The following is a 21,498-nucleotide window of genomic DNA, read 5'->3' as shown; positions in this document are numbered from 1 at the left end:
GTTGACTGCCTTTTTTTTTTTCTTTCTGATGCCATTTTAGGAAAAGGCTGTCCACAGCTTACCTCCTAAACTTGGAGTCTTTGTGTGTGAGTAAAATAATAATGAAGAAGCATTGACTTAAAGCCAAAGTGAATTCACACCCTCCTGCAGTTTTTTTATGAAACTTTCTAAGCTTATGAAACCAGATTTTCTGATATATGCTGTAAAAGTGTTGTCCCTGTTAGCTTAACAAGTGTGTGCCCTTTTGCTATAAGCAAAATAGCACCACTGTTGATCATCTTTTTCTTTTAAAGCATTTCACTTTATTTCTGAGAGAGAACTATGGTATGTTAGTGTTAAAAAAAAATCTCTTTGTTTCTTCTATTGCATTGCTTTTTACTCCTGATTAATTATAGAAAAAGTAACCAGCACTCTTAATTATATTCATTGAAAAAATAGTTTTGCAAACCAGGACAGTAAATTATGCAGTCAGCCTCTGCAGGAGTAAACAAAAACTGAAGGACTGATCATAGTCTTCTGAATAGAGCTATTTTGTGCTTTCTCTAAACAAGCTGGAAGTGCAGAAGAGCCAATGCTTTGGAGCAAAAGTACTCTGTTCTACAGGAGTGTGAAAGAATGTCAGGGAAGGCCAGGGGGAAAAAATTGTATTATCCACCCTATAGGTCATGAAGAGTTGTAGTAGATTTTTTGTTGGTTTGGTTTCTTGTTTGCTTTTTGTAGGTGGCATTCTGCATTGCTAATTGTGGGCATGCTAAGAATCAAGAAGAATGTTCAGCTTTTTAAGCACATTTAGACTTGTGAAATATTATTTTAACAGATTTAGAGACATAATAGAGGTTCTGTGATATATGAAGGTTGCAGGACCTGGCCTATAGTCCGTATGACGTTTTGCTACTGTATTCAGCTCTTGTTATACCAAGGTTCAAATGTATTATTTGAATAAATGGACTCCAATTTTATCAGTTAGAAAAAGTGAAATGAAATTTTCACTAACAATGCTGTAGCTTGTCCTTTATCTGTAAAGATGAAGTCTGGGCACAAATTGCATTGTTTTGCTGACCAGTTGCTGCAGTTCTTTTATTAACACTGCTCCTTCTGTTTCAGTGCTGCTGTGAAAGGGTAAAGCTGTCCCAAGAGATTTCTTTTGGAAAGACCAATGGCTACAGATCTGAGCAGTTTGATGTGAGGGACAGTTATTATAAAAATTTTTTTTTATCTAGATTGTATTGAAAAATAACCAAGCAACAATAGAAAAGAAATCCTGTTACTTCAAGAAGAATTGGTTAATGATTGAGAATTGAGAAAAGGGAAAGAAGAACATTGCAGGAATTAAAGGGAGTTGCATACAAATTAAAAGAAAATAATTTCATTTCATATGGAGCCCACTTTCTCGGAGCATCCAACCAGGATATAGTTAAAATTCAGGATATGGAAGTTAGTGGTAACTTTTTAATCATTTGTTACCTGGCCCAAGTGAAAGCTGGAACAAATAGGGTGCTATTCTAATTAGGACTGTGCACAAAAAGGCTTTAGTTGCCCATAGTCTGCAACTATCCCCCTCTTCCTAGGACAGCTTAAGATGCAGAAATTCAAATGGATATGGACCAGCATATCCAAAGCCTCTGATGTTTTCGGTATCCTGAATATTAACTTCATGTACAGAGCAGTTGAGTACTGTATGCTGGAAGTTCTGAAGGGAAAGATTTGGGAGAGCCCTGGGTAAGCACATCCCTACACACATGGCATTCTTTGTAAAGGCTGAGATGGAATGCATGCACAAATCATGTGACGGGCTGGAGAACTTGCTAAATTTTACAAGTTTTCAGTGAATTATTTCCATACCCTCGTTACCTCATAGTCCAAAATGTGCAAAACTTTAAAAGTCTGTTTCAGTACTGTAGACATCTAGTTTGTAAACGGTTCATATATGAACTAAATATAGGAAATGTCAATTTAAATATCTGTATTATTCACAGAAAGAATACAGAAATGTCTGCTAAGAAGTGCATGTATACTGCTATGGGAAATAATAAATTTACTTTTGGTAAATGTCTTACTTATGGAAGCATGTAGGATATCGATACTTATTTGTAATGTTTTGCATCTAGAGGTATTTCACCAAGAATGAGGAGATGATGATACATTTCTGCAAGCAGATTTTTGCACGCAGAATTTAATTTGTGTTTGTGTGGGTGGGCGTGAGGTAGAGAATATAAGTACCTTTGCAAACTAACCTAAACCACCACCTTGTTTTCATGTAAGTCAGCATTCAGAATTTTTAATGACCAAGATAGTACCTACCTGTGCCATAGTCAAAGCAGCACCCTAGAATGGATGTTGGTTTTGTTGTATTACTGATTCCCTGCGTCACAGCCTTCCCATTGATTTGCTCTCTTTAATTCCTGGTGTGTTGATGGTGGGGGTGGGAAACAGTTATGGGACACAATGGGCTCTTACTTCAAAACCTAAGATGTGTAAAACTCAACGTCTCTTTTTTTCTGTAATCAGTTCCAAATGAACTCTTACAAGGGGAACTCGGAACTGGCTTGGTTGAACAAATCGATTTCTCATGCATGAGAAGGTAAAGTTAAACATCACTGGGAAGGCTAGAAATTTAAATTTTGAGAATTAGAGTTTTTATAAAGGGCTTTTGATTTATTAGATTTAGAGCAAGACTGTTGAAATCACCTTGAGGAGCAGAATTATTTATGGCAGCTGCTTACAGTACCAGTGTAATGCCACTTTTGCATGTTTTTAATTTTGTTCCTTCACATGGTCTGTGCTGTGTTAATGATCACCTTGTCATGCTGGCAGTGGAAAACCGTTTTATAAATAATTCCCACTGGTAAGATGAAAGTGTTAACAGAAATGCTTTAGTGAAGGTCTTGATTAACTTATGCACTTGGCTTGATCACAGTGAAGCTTAGACTTACAATATCTTGTTACCAGGATTAATAAAACCCATTCATTTTTTTCGTGTACTATGTTAATTACCCTTTTACTTTCCTGCATGGGCAGACACACACAGGCTGATTTCATGTTGGTGTTGAAGACCACAGTTACACTTTTAGACTTCTTTTTGCTGTACTTACAAACTCATACCGAAACAAAACCAACCTTCCCTAATTCCAGAATCTGTATATTGTAATACTAGACCTTTAGGACTGTAGATTGTTACATTTAGGTGCTCAACCTAACCTACTTTTGCTATAAACAGCAGAAGATAGATATTTTTTAAAAAAATTTTTTTAATTTGCTTGTACTTACTGAAAGCTCACTGTCTAATGTACAGGCATTAAGAAGCACAACTAAGAATTGAATTTCCAAAATATCTTTCTTCGTTAATTCAAATTCCCCAAATATAAATTATTCCATATAAATCTTGCAATATAGTATACTAACATACCATATTCCATCACCACCACCTCTCAGAAACATCAGGAAAATAGATATGTGCCATGTTCTCTGAAACCCAGTAGCATTAGGATCTAATAAACTCTGTTAATGAAGGGCCTTTCAGAAAAGATGTTCTCAATTTTGATTTCCATCTCCTAAAGCAACCTCCTTGGACATTGGATTAGGTGATCTCCAGAGGTCTCTTCCAACTGTAATGATTCTGTGAAAGAAACGTTTGTTAGGTAGATTAGGCAAAATCATACTCAGGTAGGAAATAGTCTTTCAGGTTATATACCAAAATACAGGTGATTTGATACTTTGGAGCCAGTGACTTCCTGCTCCCCTAGTGCAAGGTCAGCACAGACCTTGGAGTGCAAATAAAGTGGGATGTGAGGAGAACCTAGGGATAAAGAGATCTCAGGGTGAAGTAGTACTTACATATACAAACTGAATTCTTTTATATTCTGATCTGTAGAACAAACAGTGGGTTTGTTTCACATTCATAGAAGTCGTAGAGACAATACAGGCAGCCCTTGCTTGTCAGTTCCCTTCATTTGCAATGTATTTTGAATTTTACTGTGATCATACGGGTGCCACTGCAGGAGGCTGTCACAGAATAAAGGTAAATTCTCCAAATTAGAGGATTTTACTTGAATCTCACAATTAGTGATAAAGGCTCAACTAGTGCTGTCCATGGCAAGGTGAAGCAGAATATGGCCTTTCCTGAAGGAAACTTGTTTGAAACATGCAGATGAAAAATAAGATGTTAAAGACAGAAAGAGTCTTTATGTTAAAGACATATGTTACAGTCACAATGTGGACTGTAACTTCAAATGGCATTATTTAATTAAAAGAAAAAAAGGAACAAAAGTTCCTTGTGCTGTGAAGTGAAGGAAGCTTGGAGTTTGGTGGGGTTTTTTTCATGGATTTGTTTCGCAGATAAGTGGATTTTCTCATGTCTGATGACTGAAGTTTCAGCCTTTCACTAGGCATGACAGCAGTATGCCTTTTTCTTTACCCAGCTGGCTAGTTTCATAGAAACAAGACTTAATATTTCAGATTCCCTTGTCCTTTTTGTCAGTCTGGATTGAAATTTTGCAGCTGGACCAGTTGTTGTGGTAGAAAACACATACACAGAAACATGCCTCCTGATTTCCTTATTTTGTTTAAAAATGGGAAAAACATCCCTTTGATGTTTATTTTTTCAGATTTCCAGTCTAATTTAATAAAATATACCAGAGTTATTCTTTTCTATGCACTGAGTGCTCCCTTCATTTCTACCTGCCCTCACACTTCATCCTCTGTGGTTCTTGCACCTTTTCAACAGATCTTGAATTGACCTCTGTAAACTTACTGCCTTCTGCTTTTCCATCTCATTCTCTTTGTAATTTGTTTTGTAAATTAAATTGTGTGAACTGAATATTTTTATATGGAGGGTTGATGGGCTGTTGTTAGGGTTGCCTAACAGTTTTCAGTATAAAATCCTGGTTTTCAGCTACTCATGTTAATCCTTACTAGTTGGTGCTGAGTTTTCTCTATACTGTATTTTTGTAAACTTTAATTATTTGATTTTTGTTACCATAGACATGATTCTACATGGGAAATTAGAAGAAAATGCTATATTTGCGCAGGCTATAAAACAATTTTAAGGCCTTTTCTTTTAATGCTGTTACACGGGTATGCTTTGGATATGCAGGACATTTTTGGTAAAATATGTACAAATTTGGCTGAGAAATAGGATTATAAAATGCTATAGTTTTCAGTACAGGTAGATATATACACAATAGAGAGTGAAAGGAGCCTAAAAGCTAAAACCTCCAAAGATTCTTGTGTTCACTAAGCAGCTTAAATTTCTATACTCCTGACATTTTTTTACCTATATTCTGAGCAGGACTACTGAGGATGCTCTGTGCTGGGAACATTGCCTCACAAGGACTGTACAGCCATGGCTGTAGGTAGCTCTGGTCCAGACTGTGTTCACAGACTTTAAATAAAAACTCTTGTGCTTTCTGTAATACTTCTGAGTGGTCAGCAAAATGGGGGGAGATGAGTCATCACTTCTGAAAAGTGGTTAGGATAGTTAGAGAAGGGGGAGAGGGTAAATTAGAAAAATTTGGTTGAATGCTGAAGGAGATAAGCTGAAATGATGAGAGTAAGGGATCGAGAGGTGCTGCTCAATCTGGTCAGGGGAGGAGACTCACTCTTGTCAGTATGAGAGGTGGGCATACTGGAGGAGAAAGGAGGAAAAAGTTCTTTGGTGAAAAGACATAATGAGAGAGGCTTTTGAAACATTCAAAAGAGAAAGAATGTGTGAAAGAAGCAGAATGGACAAAGAAGATAAAGCAGAACACTTTCCTGTGTTTTGGGACACTGTGACTGGAGGTAGTCGTGAGGCCAAGTGTCAGACTCAGGGTTTAGCTCCTCAAGATAATGAGACCTGTATTGAGATACCATGGAGTCTGATGACTGGGGCTAGGTAGAAGACACTGGAGCAGTGCTATGGATATACCTCCCACCTCCACAGGTGCTACCATTTCCTATCATTTCATTAGTTTCAAGTGGTCAGCCTTGTGGCTTCACTACTTTTCTGATGCATGAGAGTCAATAAAATGCATTATTTGGGTAAGGTATAGATTTCTTTTTCTTTTCTTGAAACTTGGCAAATTACACATATATGTTGCCATCTTGCTCCTCCCATCTTTCCCCACACCAAGAATATTTGGAAGATTGCAAGGTCAAATATCCAAACGTTAGGAAATCCAACTTTAATTCAACCTTGTACTGCTGCATGTATGGAGAAGCAAGGATAAATTACACTATCACTATTGGGTTTTTTTACAGAAGTTCTTTCATAATTCATTAGACAGTGCAGATTTGCTCTAGTGATGAATCAGGAACATACAGTATAGGAAACTATCATCTCCAACAGTACTACTGCCTCAGTTGCAAGTTGAATGTGATAAAGAAGTAAGATCAGGATCACAAGAAGAGACACGTCAAAGCTATTTAGTTTTGCTCTCGTGATTTGCATTCTGTCCCTGCCTCTCCCAGGGAGCTGTTTTGTGCAGGTAAGCAAGTCATTCCAAGCAGAGTTTGGAAAGGAGGTCACTACTTTGCCGAATGCTTAGCTGGATACCTTGCGGGCATGATTTGCAGGAGTTCAGAGCACACACAGCTGAAGCCAGAGGGAAATGCATTTTGAATATTAAAGCATTATGGGGTGCTGACTCCTCAGTGAAACAGGTCTCAGATCAGACATAAAACCAGTCCAAATTTTTTAATCTTCATGACTGTCTACTCTGTCTGCAGAATAGATAGTGCCATTCCTTCTTTCCATGTACATCGTTCTAAATGCAAGTGATTTATGAAGCACTCCATATCACGATGAATGACTGAGAGTCACAGGTTACTTAGCCATTCTGTCTTCTCTGCCTATTTAGAATATTTTGGAATATTTTGAATAAGAGAGGTCAAAGCCATTTATTAAATGCATAGAAAATAGAAGGAGAGTTTTCTTCCCTATGGTGGGGAAGTCCCTGGTGTTGCATAGTTCATATCTGCATTACTATGTGAGACACATAGTAATGTTTTAATTTTTGTGGTGTCTTGTGCAAAGAGCACTTATATTCAGCACACTGAGGAGAGCATTCACAGCACTATCTTAGTTCCTTCTCAGTTGAAGAGGCACAAACCAATTCCTCAAAGGACTTTGAATGAAATGGAAAAGACAAATGTAAAATCTCTGTTAGACAAGTATATTGGTATCTATGTTAGACTTTCTGTTGAAGAACTCTGGTTACTGATTGAATACTATTTATCAGTCAAAGAGTCTGTGTATATATATTTACATTTTATGCAAGACTAAGCAGGTTCTGCTCCTTCTGTAAATTTACTTGGAAGAAGGCCTCAAAGTAATTCATACAAACCATGTTACAATTTACTGATCCACCTGAGTGTGCTGAGGCCTCCAGAATTGTGGTGTGTCTGCTGAAGATGCAGATGAAGTTGCAGGTAGCCACCCCCCAGAGGTCTGGGATGGATGCATACCATCCAACTCTCTTGGAGCCTGCTAGAGGATGCCCTGATGACAGGTAGAAGCTTCCTAGCAAGTCTTAAGCCAGCTGGTATGCATTTAGACTGCAGTTGTATGGAAATGCCAGAGCCTCAGGTGTTTCAGTAAGAGAGATATAAGTAAGTCATGTGATTTCCAAATAGGTGTGGACCTGCCCATGTAAATGGAAGTATCCTGGGTCGCTAAAGGTGCAAAATCCAGAAGTCACCTAGGTGGCAAGAGCTGTGAAGGAAAAAGGAGGAGAACAACTCCTTGGGATCTCTTTAATGTGAATATCTTCTTGGGAAGAAACATTGAGTCCTGATTCTAGAAATGCCTCAGCCTCACTAGGGTGATAAGGATCACCAAACCTATATTTTGATCAAGACTTGCGTTAGTAGAGTGAGGAATATGTATGTGTCATTTCTGAAAGAAGGGCCAGAAACTAATTCACTCTCAAGTGAAATCATTGGTGCATCATCTTCCCAGTGAAAAGAGTAAAGGTTCTCTCATGGAGAGAAAATGTTCTTGAAAAAATTTTCAGAGATAAGATATTTTCCATTCCTGATTGAGGCTTGTGGCTGTTTACCTGTTAGACACTTGCAGGAAAACTGCCCCTAAGTTCTCCTTAGATCACTGTCCTTGAGTGATCTGTAGTCACTGAATTGTTGAATAGGAGGTCCCTGGCAGCATCTGCTTGCCTGTAAGACCATAGTTCGAGAGTCAGGCTGACTTCTTTTGCTGTAATGTCAGAAAACTTTGTACAACAGATCATACTATACTGCATAGAAATTAACTTACAGCAGGCATTGGAAGGCATTTTGGTCTTGGCAGAAAAAACAGAAGAACGTTTTCTTGGTCACTTGTACTAATCCCTTGTATTGTGAATGTTTTGTGGTCCTGGTAGCTTCTCAAATTACCGCGTGTTTGCAAACTTAATTACATTTTCATAGCATTGTGTATCTGTGTACATATTTGTCAAGAAAAAGGTAAAAATGATGTGAGCTGTCCTTGACACACACAAGTTTCAACCTTTAGAAAGCATCTGAATAAGACAGACAATCTGAATTATATTGGAAGCTTGTAAGGGTGGTTGGGGTTGGTTTTATCAAGTGTTCATATGGTGAGCAATTTCTGTGGGGTTTTGCTCTTTAGAGTATTCTCTTAAATGGTGAGGAAATGGCTAGTAAGGAAGCTGAGACTGCATCATGAAAATTTTGGCATAAATTATTATACAAAATATTTATGGCACTTTCCATAAGAACAGCTTTGTAGCCATTTCATTTTGAATGTCACCATTTTTTAATAAGTAATATGACACAAAGATAAAAAATAAATATAAACCATCTTAAAAACAGTTTCTCCCCATACAATTTCATTATACGGTATCAGAACAGATACCACGACTGAGGTTCCCAGGTTGCTTTTCTGCTATTCTGCTCGAAAATTCAGTAAGTCACACATACACTGGAATCAGATGTTTTGAGGTAAGTTAACAGGTCTCTACTCAGGTGTGCTCAACAGCCACAGTTTTCAGGAATCTGCAACTCTTGCCTTATCCCACCCTTTAGATAGAAGTGCTGGAAGAAGGATGGGAAATACCAATGTAAACTGTCATTCAGGAGAAAATGTAGAACAAGATCAAAGCATGTTGTAACCCAAGTGGCCTTGAAAATTAGAAAATTTTTCAGTAATCTAAAACTACTCTAAATTCTAGTAATTCAGAAGTGAAGAGTTTGCTTAGCAGTTGTCATCAGCTGAGTCAAGCATGCATCTAGAACAAGGGTTATAGCACCAAGAAGGTTTAGTGTTGTATCAGTACTTGTGTAGAAATACATAGCATTTTTATGCCTGTATTTGTGTCTTGCAAAAATTCCACCAACATGCACTTAGTAATTCAGATCAATTGATTTAATTAAAGAAAAAGGAGAGAGAACTTTTACATTGAGACTCCTAACTGTCTTAGCAAGATTTATTGGTGTGTATGGCACTTGTTAAAATCAGTGGCTTTTGCAGGGGGCACTTTATATTACTTCATTTTGAAGAATTACATAATATAAAAATGTGTAAGCACTGTGATTTTTTACTTTGTATTCCCAAATTTATGTCAACACCTTACAAGTTGTTCTCAGCCCACTTAGACAAGGTTAGATCATCACATGGATGAAAGAACTGTTTGCTTTCTAGAATACAATGCCACTAATTAAAGTTGAAAGTGAATGGACTGAATTAGAATCAGCTCATCCATCAAAGACTGGCTACTGATTATTTACTGACAGTGCTTCATTTAGCTCTATTAATTACTCAGTGGCACTGTTATGTAAAGGTCACGCTTGAAAAATTAAGAAAGAATACATGGAAAATTATTGTATGTGCTCAGTGCTGGAGTCTGGAAATAGTAAATGTTAAATGGAGTGTTCATGTGAATAATCTATTAAATGTGTTTTTCTTATCAGTGTTTTAATTGCAATTGAGTAAACAGGACAGCAGCTTACAGATCTTGATAGGCTTCTTATGCAAGTTGTGATGGTCATGGCTATGACTCCATAGCAATAAAGGAAAGTGTGCCTTTCTATTACTGCTTTTAAAATAGTTTGGTGGGGCTTATTTGAGTTTTCTGCCCAAATTATACTGTTTTACAGGTATTGAAGGAGAAGAATTTTCTGAAGTTGTCTATATTGATTACCCACCTTTTCCTTATTCCTTTATCCTTTAAATAACAAACCTTTTACCAGCATTCACCAGATGTTATTCTGAAATTCCAGCTATGATACAGAGGTAGATATGTCTCCTGTGTTCCTACAGCAGAGCTGTAATATACATCTCATTCACTCACATTCAGTAACCTTTATCAGAGCTAAGCAAAAAGTTATGTATAGTTGAAATATGCTAATAACAAGAGTATTTAGTTCTAGTGATACTGGTTTTAAAACTGTATTTATCTTAATTTTTTCCAATAAATACACAATTTGAGTTAAAAAATGTATGTTCTCATTGGCAGTGTTTTAAATAATTAGCTGAATAGTATTTTTACCTTTTCAAAAGGAAAAGCATGAGTGGGTTTAGGCAGGGGGTATTGCTGTTTAAACTGGAACATGGCTTTGGGGGAGAGGTTCTGCAAAAACAGTAATGTAAGTGGTAGAGTCCAAATGCTCATTTCCTCTGACAGATCTGTGAGCTGTGGTTGTTTTGTAATAAAACCCTTTGTGTACAGAAGGCATGGCTCACATGGGAAAAGCTTATGTATTCATATATCTATATATTTAAAAAGGGAAAAAATGTAGTTTCTGAGTTGAAAAATATTGTTGAGTTCACATTCCAAAAAAGGGCTTGAAAAGATGAATATGTGTGTGCTTTTTTTGCTCAAGAAGGGACTTTAATTTTCTGCTCAATCTTGAGCTGTAAGTTTCCATCATAATCAGACATGTTATTAACTCAGATCTGTTTATAATCAAGGTCAAAGCTGAGAGCAGCATCACTGCCACTCTACTCAGAGACTGCAACTATTAAGAAATTAGTTTTGATTAGTTTGTTTTGTAATGGTGTTGTGTTTTGACATCGTGTTGGGTGATGTCAGGAAGGGCCTCTTTTTAAAGTCATCCTGAGAAAGCACGGCTATAAAACAGACTCAGGCAGGGAAATGGAAAACAGATGAAGTGGTTGTACGTCATCTAGGGACTATTTCTCGAGAGGATAGAAATGATCTAATCGCCTTTGATTTTATGAAACACTATGAGAAGGAATCTGCTTATATATTAGATTTTACATAAATGGTCATTTTAAAAAGTGGAAAGTTTGATGTTTGTAACTTAAATTGACACAGTGCAATTGCAAGAACCATCTGCCAACTATCCAGATACAACAGTTACCATTTCTACATTTTCTTCCCCCTTTTTTTATGTTTGTTTCATTTTGTTTTACTTCTCAGTTTTCCTCTTTTAATTTTAGTGCCCAGAAAGGTGATAGCACTCTAATATTATTTATGGAGACTGAGTGGGTATGAGCATCCCTTTGCTTTCTATGTACTGCTACTGCTTTTCTTCTGCCCTGTTGTTTTTCTGGTGCAAGACACCTATGTGTTGACTTGCAGTGGAGTTGCACTATTCCTGTGTACCTCAAGGTAGAACATATAAGCAGGTTATTTCAACATAAGAAATGCAGTTTCTAAGCTCTTTTAACTCTTGGGTTGGGCCAATGGGGTTTTATTTCTTTTTTTTTTTAAATTTTGTGAAGCCTAGCCATACATAAGCACATTATTTTAAGTAAAAAATATATCTGTGGCACTGCCTCACTCAGATCTCTTATATTTGATATGTTGAGAGTAGGGGCACACTTGACTATTACTGAACACCAAAAAGAAGAAAATCTTTAATACAACAAAAAGTGATTAGTGGTTAGGTGAAAATTTCCATTTGCAAATCTAATATTGCAGATATTAGTGACTGCAAGGCTGAATCTGCTGTCAATTGGATGGGAACCTGATATCTTGTTTGATACTCAGAATCTTGTTATGGTGATGTATCAGAAAACATGAGATAAATCCCCAGTTTTGTCAAGAGTGATCTTTGTTGCTTTAAATGTCCATGCTTGCCTTTTGAAGCAAGAATACTACCTCATTTTATCAGGGTGTTATGACGTACCATATTGATTGTGATGTATTATTGTTTATACCTAGGTAGACAGCACTTTGTGCAAGAAAGTAAAAAATATATTACCAGTTCAGATGGTAAATAGTCTGCCCAAAACACTTTCTGTAGTTTCAGTGGAAGAACTTACCCTATATTTTTTTCCTTGAAAACTTCCTTGCCGTTGGTACACTGAGGCTTTCTCTCAGGGCTGTTACACTAAGCTGCCTTGAGTTTTACTTCTCTTTATGTTGGTTCTGAACACAGTATGCGTTTACAAAAATTGCATTACTCTTTGATCTAGAATGAACTTTAGTTAACAATTCCCAGTATAAAACCAATTACAAAATGCTGTGTTAGGCAAGGAATATGTTCTGCTTTTCTATTTTGCCTGTATTTTATTATGGTTGTCCTTAAAATCTGTGTATATGCTCTTAATACATCCTTTCAGTTCCCCATAATATCGCTGAGGCTTTAACAGAGAACAATTGTATAGTTGCAGGACACGTAATAGGCTACTAGAAGAAATATTTACATCTGGCATGATCAAAGCTTTTGGAGTATATGAATGTGTATGTGGGAGGTCTAATTTTTAAGTGGGTGGATTCACAAAGACTGAAACACTTGCAGTACTTAACCCTTTTCCCTTTATGAAAATTCAATTCCTAGAAAAAAAAGCACGTAGTACCTGATTCTTATCTTTATTTTTCATTTCAATGAGTAGAATTAATTCTTCTGCTTGTAACTACTTGTTTTAAGTCATAGAGAATTTTTTGTATTTTAGCCCCTGTAGTTGCCTATTTAGTAAGATGCTTATCTCGCTTGTGATGTTTTTACACATTGGATCATATGCATGTTTCAGAATTTTAAAAAATTATATTTTTAACACAGTTTTGATAGTCTGTAGAACTGTTGTGAAAGGAGCTCTACTGTATTTTCAGTGTTCGGCAGTAGAGATGTCTCCAGGCAGTAGAGATGTCTCGATTTCTGCTGGTTTAGTTCCTGTGTCAATAATCAGCTGTGAGCTGCTTCTGTAAATCTGTCATTTGACACTTTTTTTATTCAGTTACTTTAAATAGTTAGTTATATTATGAAAGTCTATTAATACTCGGTCATTTAAATAATCTCTGTTAGCATTTTGTTTGCAAGGCTCTGATGGGGAAGTTTGGGATGAGAGCTGACCTGGGCTAACAGCTTGCTAAACGGGGAGGTCTCTCTCTCCCTTTGGCTTCTTTCCTTCCCCGTGCTGTCCTGTGATCTTCCCTCCCCCAGCTATACCAATTCTGACTACAGGGCAACCAGCTCAGCTTGCCAGCCAAGCAGGAGCACCCACACGCCAAGCTGTGTGCCAAATGCCTATTCGGCTGTTCTGAGCTTTAATTTACCTGGTGATTAGCAGAGTGCCTGAGCTGGCTACCAGGTAAGCATCAGGGGCCTATGGCCTGAGGGAGCTGTGGTAAATGGAGAGCCACCTGCCCTTTTTGCCCCTGGTGAACTTCCATTTTGCTCAGACCACTCTCTGAAGTCATACCATGAGTCATGAACACAGCATCGTGTGTAATATGTGGTTTCTTGAAAATCAGCCTTGCTTTTGCAAGCCAGTGATGATGTGAAGAGCAGTTCTTGTAAGCAGTTAAAACATCAGTGAAGACACATTTATTTTTAGAAGAGACACACCTTTTTGGGTATCTTAAAAGATTCTGTATTTGGTTACAGCATCCATGGCTGTTACTTTTAGAGCTAGGGGTCATCAAAGCAATAGAACATTTTCCCCTGTGAAAGCGTTTTTTACCTCTTAAATCCTGGGTATATATATACATAACTTTGCTTGCTGTTATTCATTTGTATTACTTCAGGACTCCAAGATATGCTACATCTCTTTTGTTGTCCTTGTGGCATCGGTAGTCCACAATCTAATCTTGAACTATTCTAGCATCAAATTTGAGTGAACTGGTTTTGTCAGTATGTTCTGTAAGTAACAGCAGCTAAGAAAGCAATTCAGAAACTCTGGAGCCATTCCTGACACTCTGCAGTAGTGGTATGGAATGGGCAGGTGCAAGTGAAAATTCTTCATCTGCCAGACTTGGATCTGTTGTTGAGTCTGTGTCAACACCTGAAGTACCAGGACACTGCTATGCTGCCTTCTGTAGCACAAAGCCAAGGGTATGCAGGCTCTTACCCAAATTTTTGAACCCTAAGTTTTAGCATTATCAAAGTGATGTTGCTTTGTTTTTTTCTGGTCTCAATGTCAGAACTGACACATGAGTTTGGTTGATCAGTTAAATGGTGTCTGCAGTTCACAGATGGGTGGTTGGCATCTTTTGGGTCAGTGCTGTGTTCAGTCTTCATGTTTTTACTGTGTGCTATGCTGCCTTTACATGTTTTTCCTGTATTTTTTCTCTTTTTTTCTTTGAAGAAAGAAACCAACAACAGCAACAAAAAAAACCCAGACTTGCCATTTCCTCTGTTGCAACTTGCAGGATTCTCTACAAGACTGCCATAATCTGTGACCACAAAACTGCCTTTTCCTCTGTGTCATGCTGTTGAAAAACTGCTAGCAAGCAAGTTCAGTCTAAGCAGGACCTCAGCATTACTTATTTTGCTACCTGTTGGTAGTTTTCAGCATGTTCATGTAATAACAGAATTAGAGGCCCAAGTCTATTTCTTGGTGCATTTCTCAGTAGTCCAGCATTCTCATTCACAAAGAGAGCATCACTGTATTTATACTTAAGGAGTCTAAATCTTAAAAAGGAAGGGAAGGCCCCCAGAAAATAGCAGTTGTATCTATAATCAGTCCTCCAAAGCAATAGTAAACTCAGTAGTGGGAAATACCATTTTTGGCTGTTAGCTCCCAGCATCCCTGAATTTGCTAAATATTCAAATATAAATAAAGTGACACAAGCAAGAGATCTTATATAAACACTGACGATTGTAGGCATTCATCCATAAAATTCTGAAGGATCATCAGAACTCAAAAGAGCTGGGTTTAAATGCTCTTGCATTTTATAAGCGTTCATAACCAAGATGTTTGCTTCAGGCTCAGAACACCAGACTCCATTTTAATCTCTGTTCTTCCAGCTCTGAGGATGGCTGGTATTTCTGATGTCCCTACTGCACCTGAATGAAACTGTTTTCTACCTGAGCCTAAGCAAATCAAAACAGAGAGGACAACCATCGTGCCCATTCTTTAGAGTATCAGACTGGTACCAAATGGGGCACAGCAGTAGAGAAAGCAAGGGTTTTTTAAAAAAAAAAACAAAAAAAAAACCCAAAAGAAAACAAACAAACAAACCCAAAGAAATTCCTGGAAGGAAATGTCAGAAAAAATGATACCTAAAAAAATCCATTGCCTGTAATAAATGTAGCACTGCACCATTGCAAGCTCTCCCTCGCAGACAAGGCTCAGGGATATCCTGATACGGTGATAATTCCTGACATGAAGAAAGCAGATTTGAACATTTGATTTTACTGTCTAGCAGAGACAAACTGTATATGTAACATTATTAGTGTCATGAAGAGATTGACTGCCTGCCTTCCTGTTGCTTGTTCAAGGAGATTTCCATTTACCCTCATCTAACTCCAGGATAAAGAAGGGACCATCTGTTCTTTCTCCTTCATTCCCTTCCTTATTATGGTCCTTTGTCCTCATGGTCTCAAAAACTAATTCATCCTCCCCAATGTCCTCGGTACATTGCCTGGTCTGTCAAACAACACATACCCATCTTTTCATTGGTCTGGTTTGCCCTTAGATGTTTCCTGCATTTCCATATTCGTTGGCATGCGTGTTTGCCGAATCCTGGTGTTTTACTGTGAGTTTCTTGTCTGTGCCAACGTAGTCCAGGAAACATGCAGCTGGCCTGAGGCCTCGGGACAGGTTACAGAACAGAGGTCTGTGCTGCAGCTCTGAAAGTGGGTTGTGAGGGATAGGTCTCAGCTGCACTGTTGTGCCTCTTTTATATCAGTAGTTGTTTTGCTTCATGAGAAGTGCTTAAGTACAGACACAAAAAGTAAGGTCTGCTTTCCATGTCTATATGGATTTTTATCAAATAGTTCTGATTCTGCTGTCTTAACTGCTTGCAAATTACATCCTTCAAGAATGGCATGTCCTTATGATACCATTATTTAGAAGACAGACCATTCAGGGAACATTTTTTCATTTGCTGGTGACTATGGACAAGGATGAATTTTGCCCAAATCCTTTTTACAGTAATAGGGATTTTACAGGGACTTGTTCATTAGCTCTTCCTCTTCCAGTGCTCTTCCCTCATCCCCTTAAAAAAAAAAAAAAAAAAAAAAGCATTAATGTTATGAGTGGTGAAACTCCTACCTGTGAACACAGTTGTTGGAGTTCTCCTGCAAATGAGACTTCTGGCATTTTTATATCCTCTATTATTGAGGGCAGCCTTAGGACCCACACAGTCAAAACAGCATCTGCCCAAATGAGAGCAGTGAGGAAATTTAAGGAAGAAATACACTGTGGATGATGGCTTTGTGTACAGTTCTGGCATGGTGCCAAAAACGGTATAACTATAGCTCTGTGATGATATTGTAAACAGTGTCTGCCTTTCCCTTCGCAAACGTCTTTTCTAAGCCTGTCTTTGTTCCTGATCTCTCTTACATGTGTGCGTATATATGTCTGTCTTATATATAAAGAGATTGCACACCAAATAATTATTCATTTTATATCCCAGCCCTTTAAAAACATATCATGTGTTGTAGGTTTTGAGTTCCAGTGAAAACATCAAATCAGATCTAAGGCATAGCTGTAGTTTTGTAAAAATAGTCACCATGTAATAGGATCAGGACTGTCTCTTGAGACATTTGTAACAGACATATTTTATATTTAAACCCAAATTAATAAATGTCACTACATGGGGAGGGAAAAAATGAAGCATCAGCATTTTCAATTGCTTCATGTATTATTTTGGAATTGAGGGAAGGCCCCAAGTGGCACAGAAGTAAACATTCATCTAACTTATTTGCTGTATAATTCGTCATTCTACATGTGTTTGTATAAATTCAGCATCTGTTTTCAAGAAATCATTTTTGTGCTGATTTTATTTGAAAATGTTTGTGGTCTTGCTCTGTATTCTTACACATATTTTCTCTTAACAGAGTTTGCACTTAGGATAGTGAATGCTCCAATGGCCTTAGATTTAGCATTTGGCATACTGTGTGAGCTGCTCCAGCGGTGGGGAGAGATCCATACTGGTGTGCTGATCCTGCTGGAATGGCTGCTGGGAGACAGCGACCTGAAAAGAGATTCGGAGACTTCAGCCCTGGTAATTTTAACAACCAGTTGCTATATCATGTTGGAAGCACTGCATTTCTGCAGTCTTGTGGTAGGAATAGAATGTAACATCTCATTTGATGAAGCCTGATGATCACTACTGCAGTATTAACTGATTTACAGTTTAAAAAAAAATGCACATGGATAATATTTAGAATAAAAATAGAGTTTGATACCTGTTTCCTGGCAATATCAGCATAAAATTAAAGAGATCAATAAGCAAACATTGAAATAAACCAAGAGTTACTTCACAAGTCATTGTTGACTGAAATATTTTGAGGCTGAAATGTATTATTGCAGATGATGGCTTGCCTTGAATTTAATCTGCTGCTGTGGGTGCCAGGCACATCTGGTGTTCAAGAAAAGTGCTCTCCCAACTGCTGGCTTTTCCAGAGTTGGCATTTAAATATTTGGTAACTTTATGCCATCTTACGTATGTTTGGTTCTGCACAGCACATGAAACAGCCTTGCTTACATCAGTTACTGTCTTCAGAAGGATTATTTCTGTAAAGAAGAACTTCGCCACGCTGGTTCTGTAAAGCATAATACTATATAATACGCTGTGCTCTTTTTGTCTTGAAAAGACTGTAAAAGTCAAAATAATGCTGGAAGGTAAACCAGAAGGAGCAGGACCAGCTACATCTTTGAGAAGTTTCTTGACAATTAATATGACCCATGAAATATATTATGGACCTTTTCTTAAGCCTATGGTTTAGGTATGCCTTTCTAAGTTTCACTGACTGATACAATTTTCCTTTTTCATTTAATCCACTCAAAAAGCACCATGATATAGCAAATTACCATACTGGTTACAGAGAGGTCTCTGTGAAATATAAGACTGTTTCAAGCACATGTTAAGGATTAGGACTACTATTTACTTCCACTGTTTCCCAAGACTTGTACCATAACTGCCTGATTTTTGAAGGTAAAATTTCTTTGACAAAGTAGTTCCCAAACCTTTAAAAAATGCATGTGAATTTTTACCTTCTTTTTAATATAAAGAAGCGGTTCTGTGGCACCTGTTTCTGTATATATCCTCTTTTGTATCTTTTATGTTTTTCTCATTATTATGAAACAACAAGTCATTTCCTAATCACTGTTGGTTTTCTTTTTGTTAAGGAAGAAGATGATTATCTGTTTGATAAAGGAGAAGTGAATTTTTGGGCAGAGAAGTTGACTCATGCTAGACAACTGAGTAAGCACCTTTTACAGCTCATATCAATGACTCATCTAACGTTACCACATCACGGAGAACTGAAGCGACTATCAATAACAGCACTGGACCAAGCCCAGCTCGTTGAACACCACCTTCAAGCACTGCCTCCAGCTCCAGAATTTTCCAAAACTGCAGAATTCACAAGATTGGCTATTCAAAATGAGAGAATATTGCTCTGTCTTAAAATACTGAATCTGCTGAAGTCTGATGATACTTGCAAAAATGAAAATCTGGAAAACTATGTTACTAAAAGTTCATCCTCAGGGAACATGGACACATTCTCTCAGGGAGACTGAATCCCAGCAATGTTCAAGGAATCAGGATGACTCCAGTAAATCTGCAACAAACTGTTCAGTATTCAGGCAAAACCTACATTTTTATATATTAGTCCATGGATTCATTTTTTTTACCAGATGTGCTGTGGGAGGCTGTTCCTTTTAAATGCATTTGCTAATTTCATTCAGCTGACCATTGTTTATTGCAACCACTGTAGGAAGTAAAGCAGGTAAACCTAATATTTTCCATTCATCCAGGTGCAGGCCACCTGTAGTCCTATTTTATCCCATATTTTACCTCCTGTATCTTAGTACCAAGAAAAAGTGTATTATTTTAGTCTCCTTACAAAATGTAGCATGTTAATTATTAAATTAATATGCTATTTTTATTTTTAAGTGTTTCATAAAGAAACTTTTTGAAAGTGACTTTTTTGTTCATGGCAATTTTTAGAGTATATTTCAAATTTTACTGTATTTTCCTCTGGAGGAAGGCAAGGATTTTCACTTTGGTAGTAACCTTGTTTCACACATGGAAACAGCATTAGTTAGAGTTCTGCATGCCTCTTTTTTCCTTTAAATCAAATAATTACGTTCATAAAATGGCTCTAAAATGAAGACTACTGTGTTCAAAACAAAGCAGCTGTTCCGTTGCAAACAAAACAGTTTCATCTTTACTTCAAAACCCCTTGTTCTGCAAGCAGGCCTGGAAAGGAAGGTCCTGCTGAGTAGTGTGAGGCCCCTCTGAAGCTACCAGAGGTGTTTCTGTGCTCCAGCCCTTGCTTTTGAGAGATGCTCTCACCGGCACTCAGGTGGGGTGGCTTTGGGGACTGTTCTGAGTGCTTCATGGTGATGCTGTGTCTGAAACACAAACATGCTTGTTGTGTGTTGAAATGTATTTTTCTGGGAACTGAAACTGGGTTTCAGTATGAAAACGAGACATCGAAAATAAATATTGATCTGAAAAGGTTGCGTTACCTTTCTGTAGCCAAGGGCTGTGACCGGCTGTCGCACGGCCAGGCCTCCCAAAATATGGATATGCGTCCCTGTACGCCGTCATTTCGGTCTCCTAGGAAGAAGAACATGTCCAGTGAACGACTGTTTCCTTTCAGCCTCCTCACCTAATGGTGTGTGAGCAGAGTTTGGCCGTAAATGCCGATCACACGCAGGTAAGGGGTGAGTGTTGCGGCTCAAGGCCCGCAGGTGGCGCCGCGGCACCGCTGTTCGCGGGACGGGCCCGTTCCCTGAGAGCGGGGCCGGGCTCAGCCTGGGCAGGGTCGGGTTCCCTCAGTGCCGGCATCGGGCTCAGCCCGGGTAGGCTCAGCTTGGGCCGGCGCCGCTCGCAGTGGCTGCGTGCTGCGGTGCCCGATAGCCGATTGCTGCCCTCTCCTTGAGTTTAAATAGAATCTGCTGTAAATCGAGCTAAGCTGCTGACTTGGATCTAATGGACACCTGAACACTGCACAAAACAAAGTCACTACTGAAAAAAAGATAACAAGAAGTGGCTGTAAGTTTTCAGGATTTGGGGTTACTTTTATAAGTAATATATGATGAAACTTGAGGCTTCAATAGGCAAAAGGGAAATGCTGGAATCTGAAATGATGTTTCACAGAATGCCCACTACCCAGCTTAATAGGCCACGGTGCAAGTTAGGCTAAAAATGAATTCGTTTGCATCTGGTTTGAGCTCCTGGGGAAGGAACAGCCCAGATTATGTCTGGAAGCCACTCTTAAAAATATAGGCAAGACCTGTACAATTAATTAACAGCTAGCTGCTGGTTTTGCCACATCTTTCCATAATTTCTGAACTAGTGTGGCAACAGCTTTTAATAGTAAGAGACAAAACCAACTTTGTATGTATCAGTTGCGTAACCTCGCTCATGTCAGTGGGTAGCACAAGACTATCTAGTAACATTGGCTTTTTAATTTTTTTTAACGGGGTAGAATTAAAAATGCATCTACATATGTATTTAATACTGGCAAATGAGTAAATACAGAGAGGTAACAGCATAGTAGTACACCCAAAGTGACCATAAAACTTAAGTAATTTGGTGAAGCCTTGACGGCTTGGTTAATCAGTAACCAAACAGCTCAAAAACTCGGTCTTCCTTATCGTGGTGTTAAGATGCAACTGGAACCTCTGTCATCCCACCTCCATTTATAGAGAGCAAATAAGAATTATATCAGCGCGCATACATTTCACCACACGGTGCTAGTGGCTTGCGTTACTGTGTAACTAGTCTATGAAGAACCTTTAAACCCTGTGCAGCGATTGCAGGAGAGGGTTAGCAAAGCGTGATGCCAGAGCGCTTATCGGTCGTGTATTTGATCAAAGTCAGTTTATCAAAGTATTCCTCCCAATGGCGATGACACATTGATCCGTGCATGACTGTCATCGTAAACTGTACTCTCGGTTGGCTGGCGGGCAGGATCTGCTCCGAGGTGATGTTTCGCTGGCAGAGATGTGTGGGAGGGTCAGTGCGCAGGCAGCTCCGACCGGCCCAGGAGGAGGTTATGGGAAGGGATGCACGTTATCCCGCCCGTCCGCGGCATTCCCGCGCCCCGGAGGCTCCCCGGGTGCGGGGCAGGGCCTGTTGCCGGGTCAGGAGCCGTCGCCCCCCGGCAGAACGGGAGGAGGGGAAGAGGCAG

At 38.5% G+C, this 21,498-nt stretch overlaps 1 protein-coding gene and 1 long non-coding RNA gene across 3 annotated transcripts in view; one reads left to right on the top strand and one right to left on the bottom strand.

Annotated features, from left to right (window-relative positions):
- Positions 1-19,259, top strand: part of THADA (THADA armadillo repeat containing) — a 163,115-nt gene extending 143,856 nt beyond the window's left edge. Inside the window, exons 37-38 of the mRNA XM_018085265.2 lie at positions 17,188-17,354; positions 18,482-19,259. Of these exons, the coding sequence (XP_017940754.2) occupies positions 17,188-17,354; positions 18,482-18,874 (560 nt within the window). The 3' untranslated portion in view covers positions 18,875-19,259. The remainder of the gene's footprint in view (positions 1-17,187; positions 17,355-18,481) is intronic.
- Positions 12,932-21,413, bottom strand: LOC108641803. Of its 2 annotated transcripts, XR_001922283.2 has the most exons (4): positions 21,046-21,413; positions 19,829-19,919; positions 17,245-17,324; positions 12,932-16,343 (listed from the first exon to the last, which is right to left on the bottom strand). It is a non-coding gene; the product is annotated as an uncharacterized LOC108641803 (long non-coding RNA). The 2 variants fall into 2 exon arrangements; XR_001922284.2 differs by lacking the exon at positions 12,932-16,343 and having other exon boundaries at positions 17,113-17,324.
- Positions 21,414-21,498: the final 85 nt, after the last annotated feature.

Source organism: Manacus vitellinus, unplaced genomic scaffold, assembly GCF_001715985.3.
Source record: "Manacus vitellinus isolate BGI_N305 unplaced genomic scaffold, ASM171598v3 scaffold_8_pilon, whole genome shotgun sequence".
Lineage (NCBI taxonomy): Eukaryota > Metazoa > Chordata > Aves > Passeriformes > Pipridae > Manacus > Manacus vitellinus.
The sequence above is the reverse complement of the archived record's forward strand: the minus strand, read 5'-3'. Positions and strand labels throughout refer to the sequence as shown.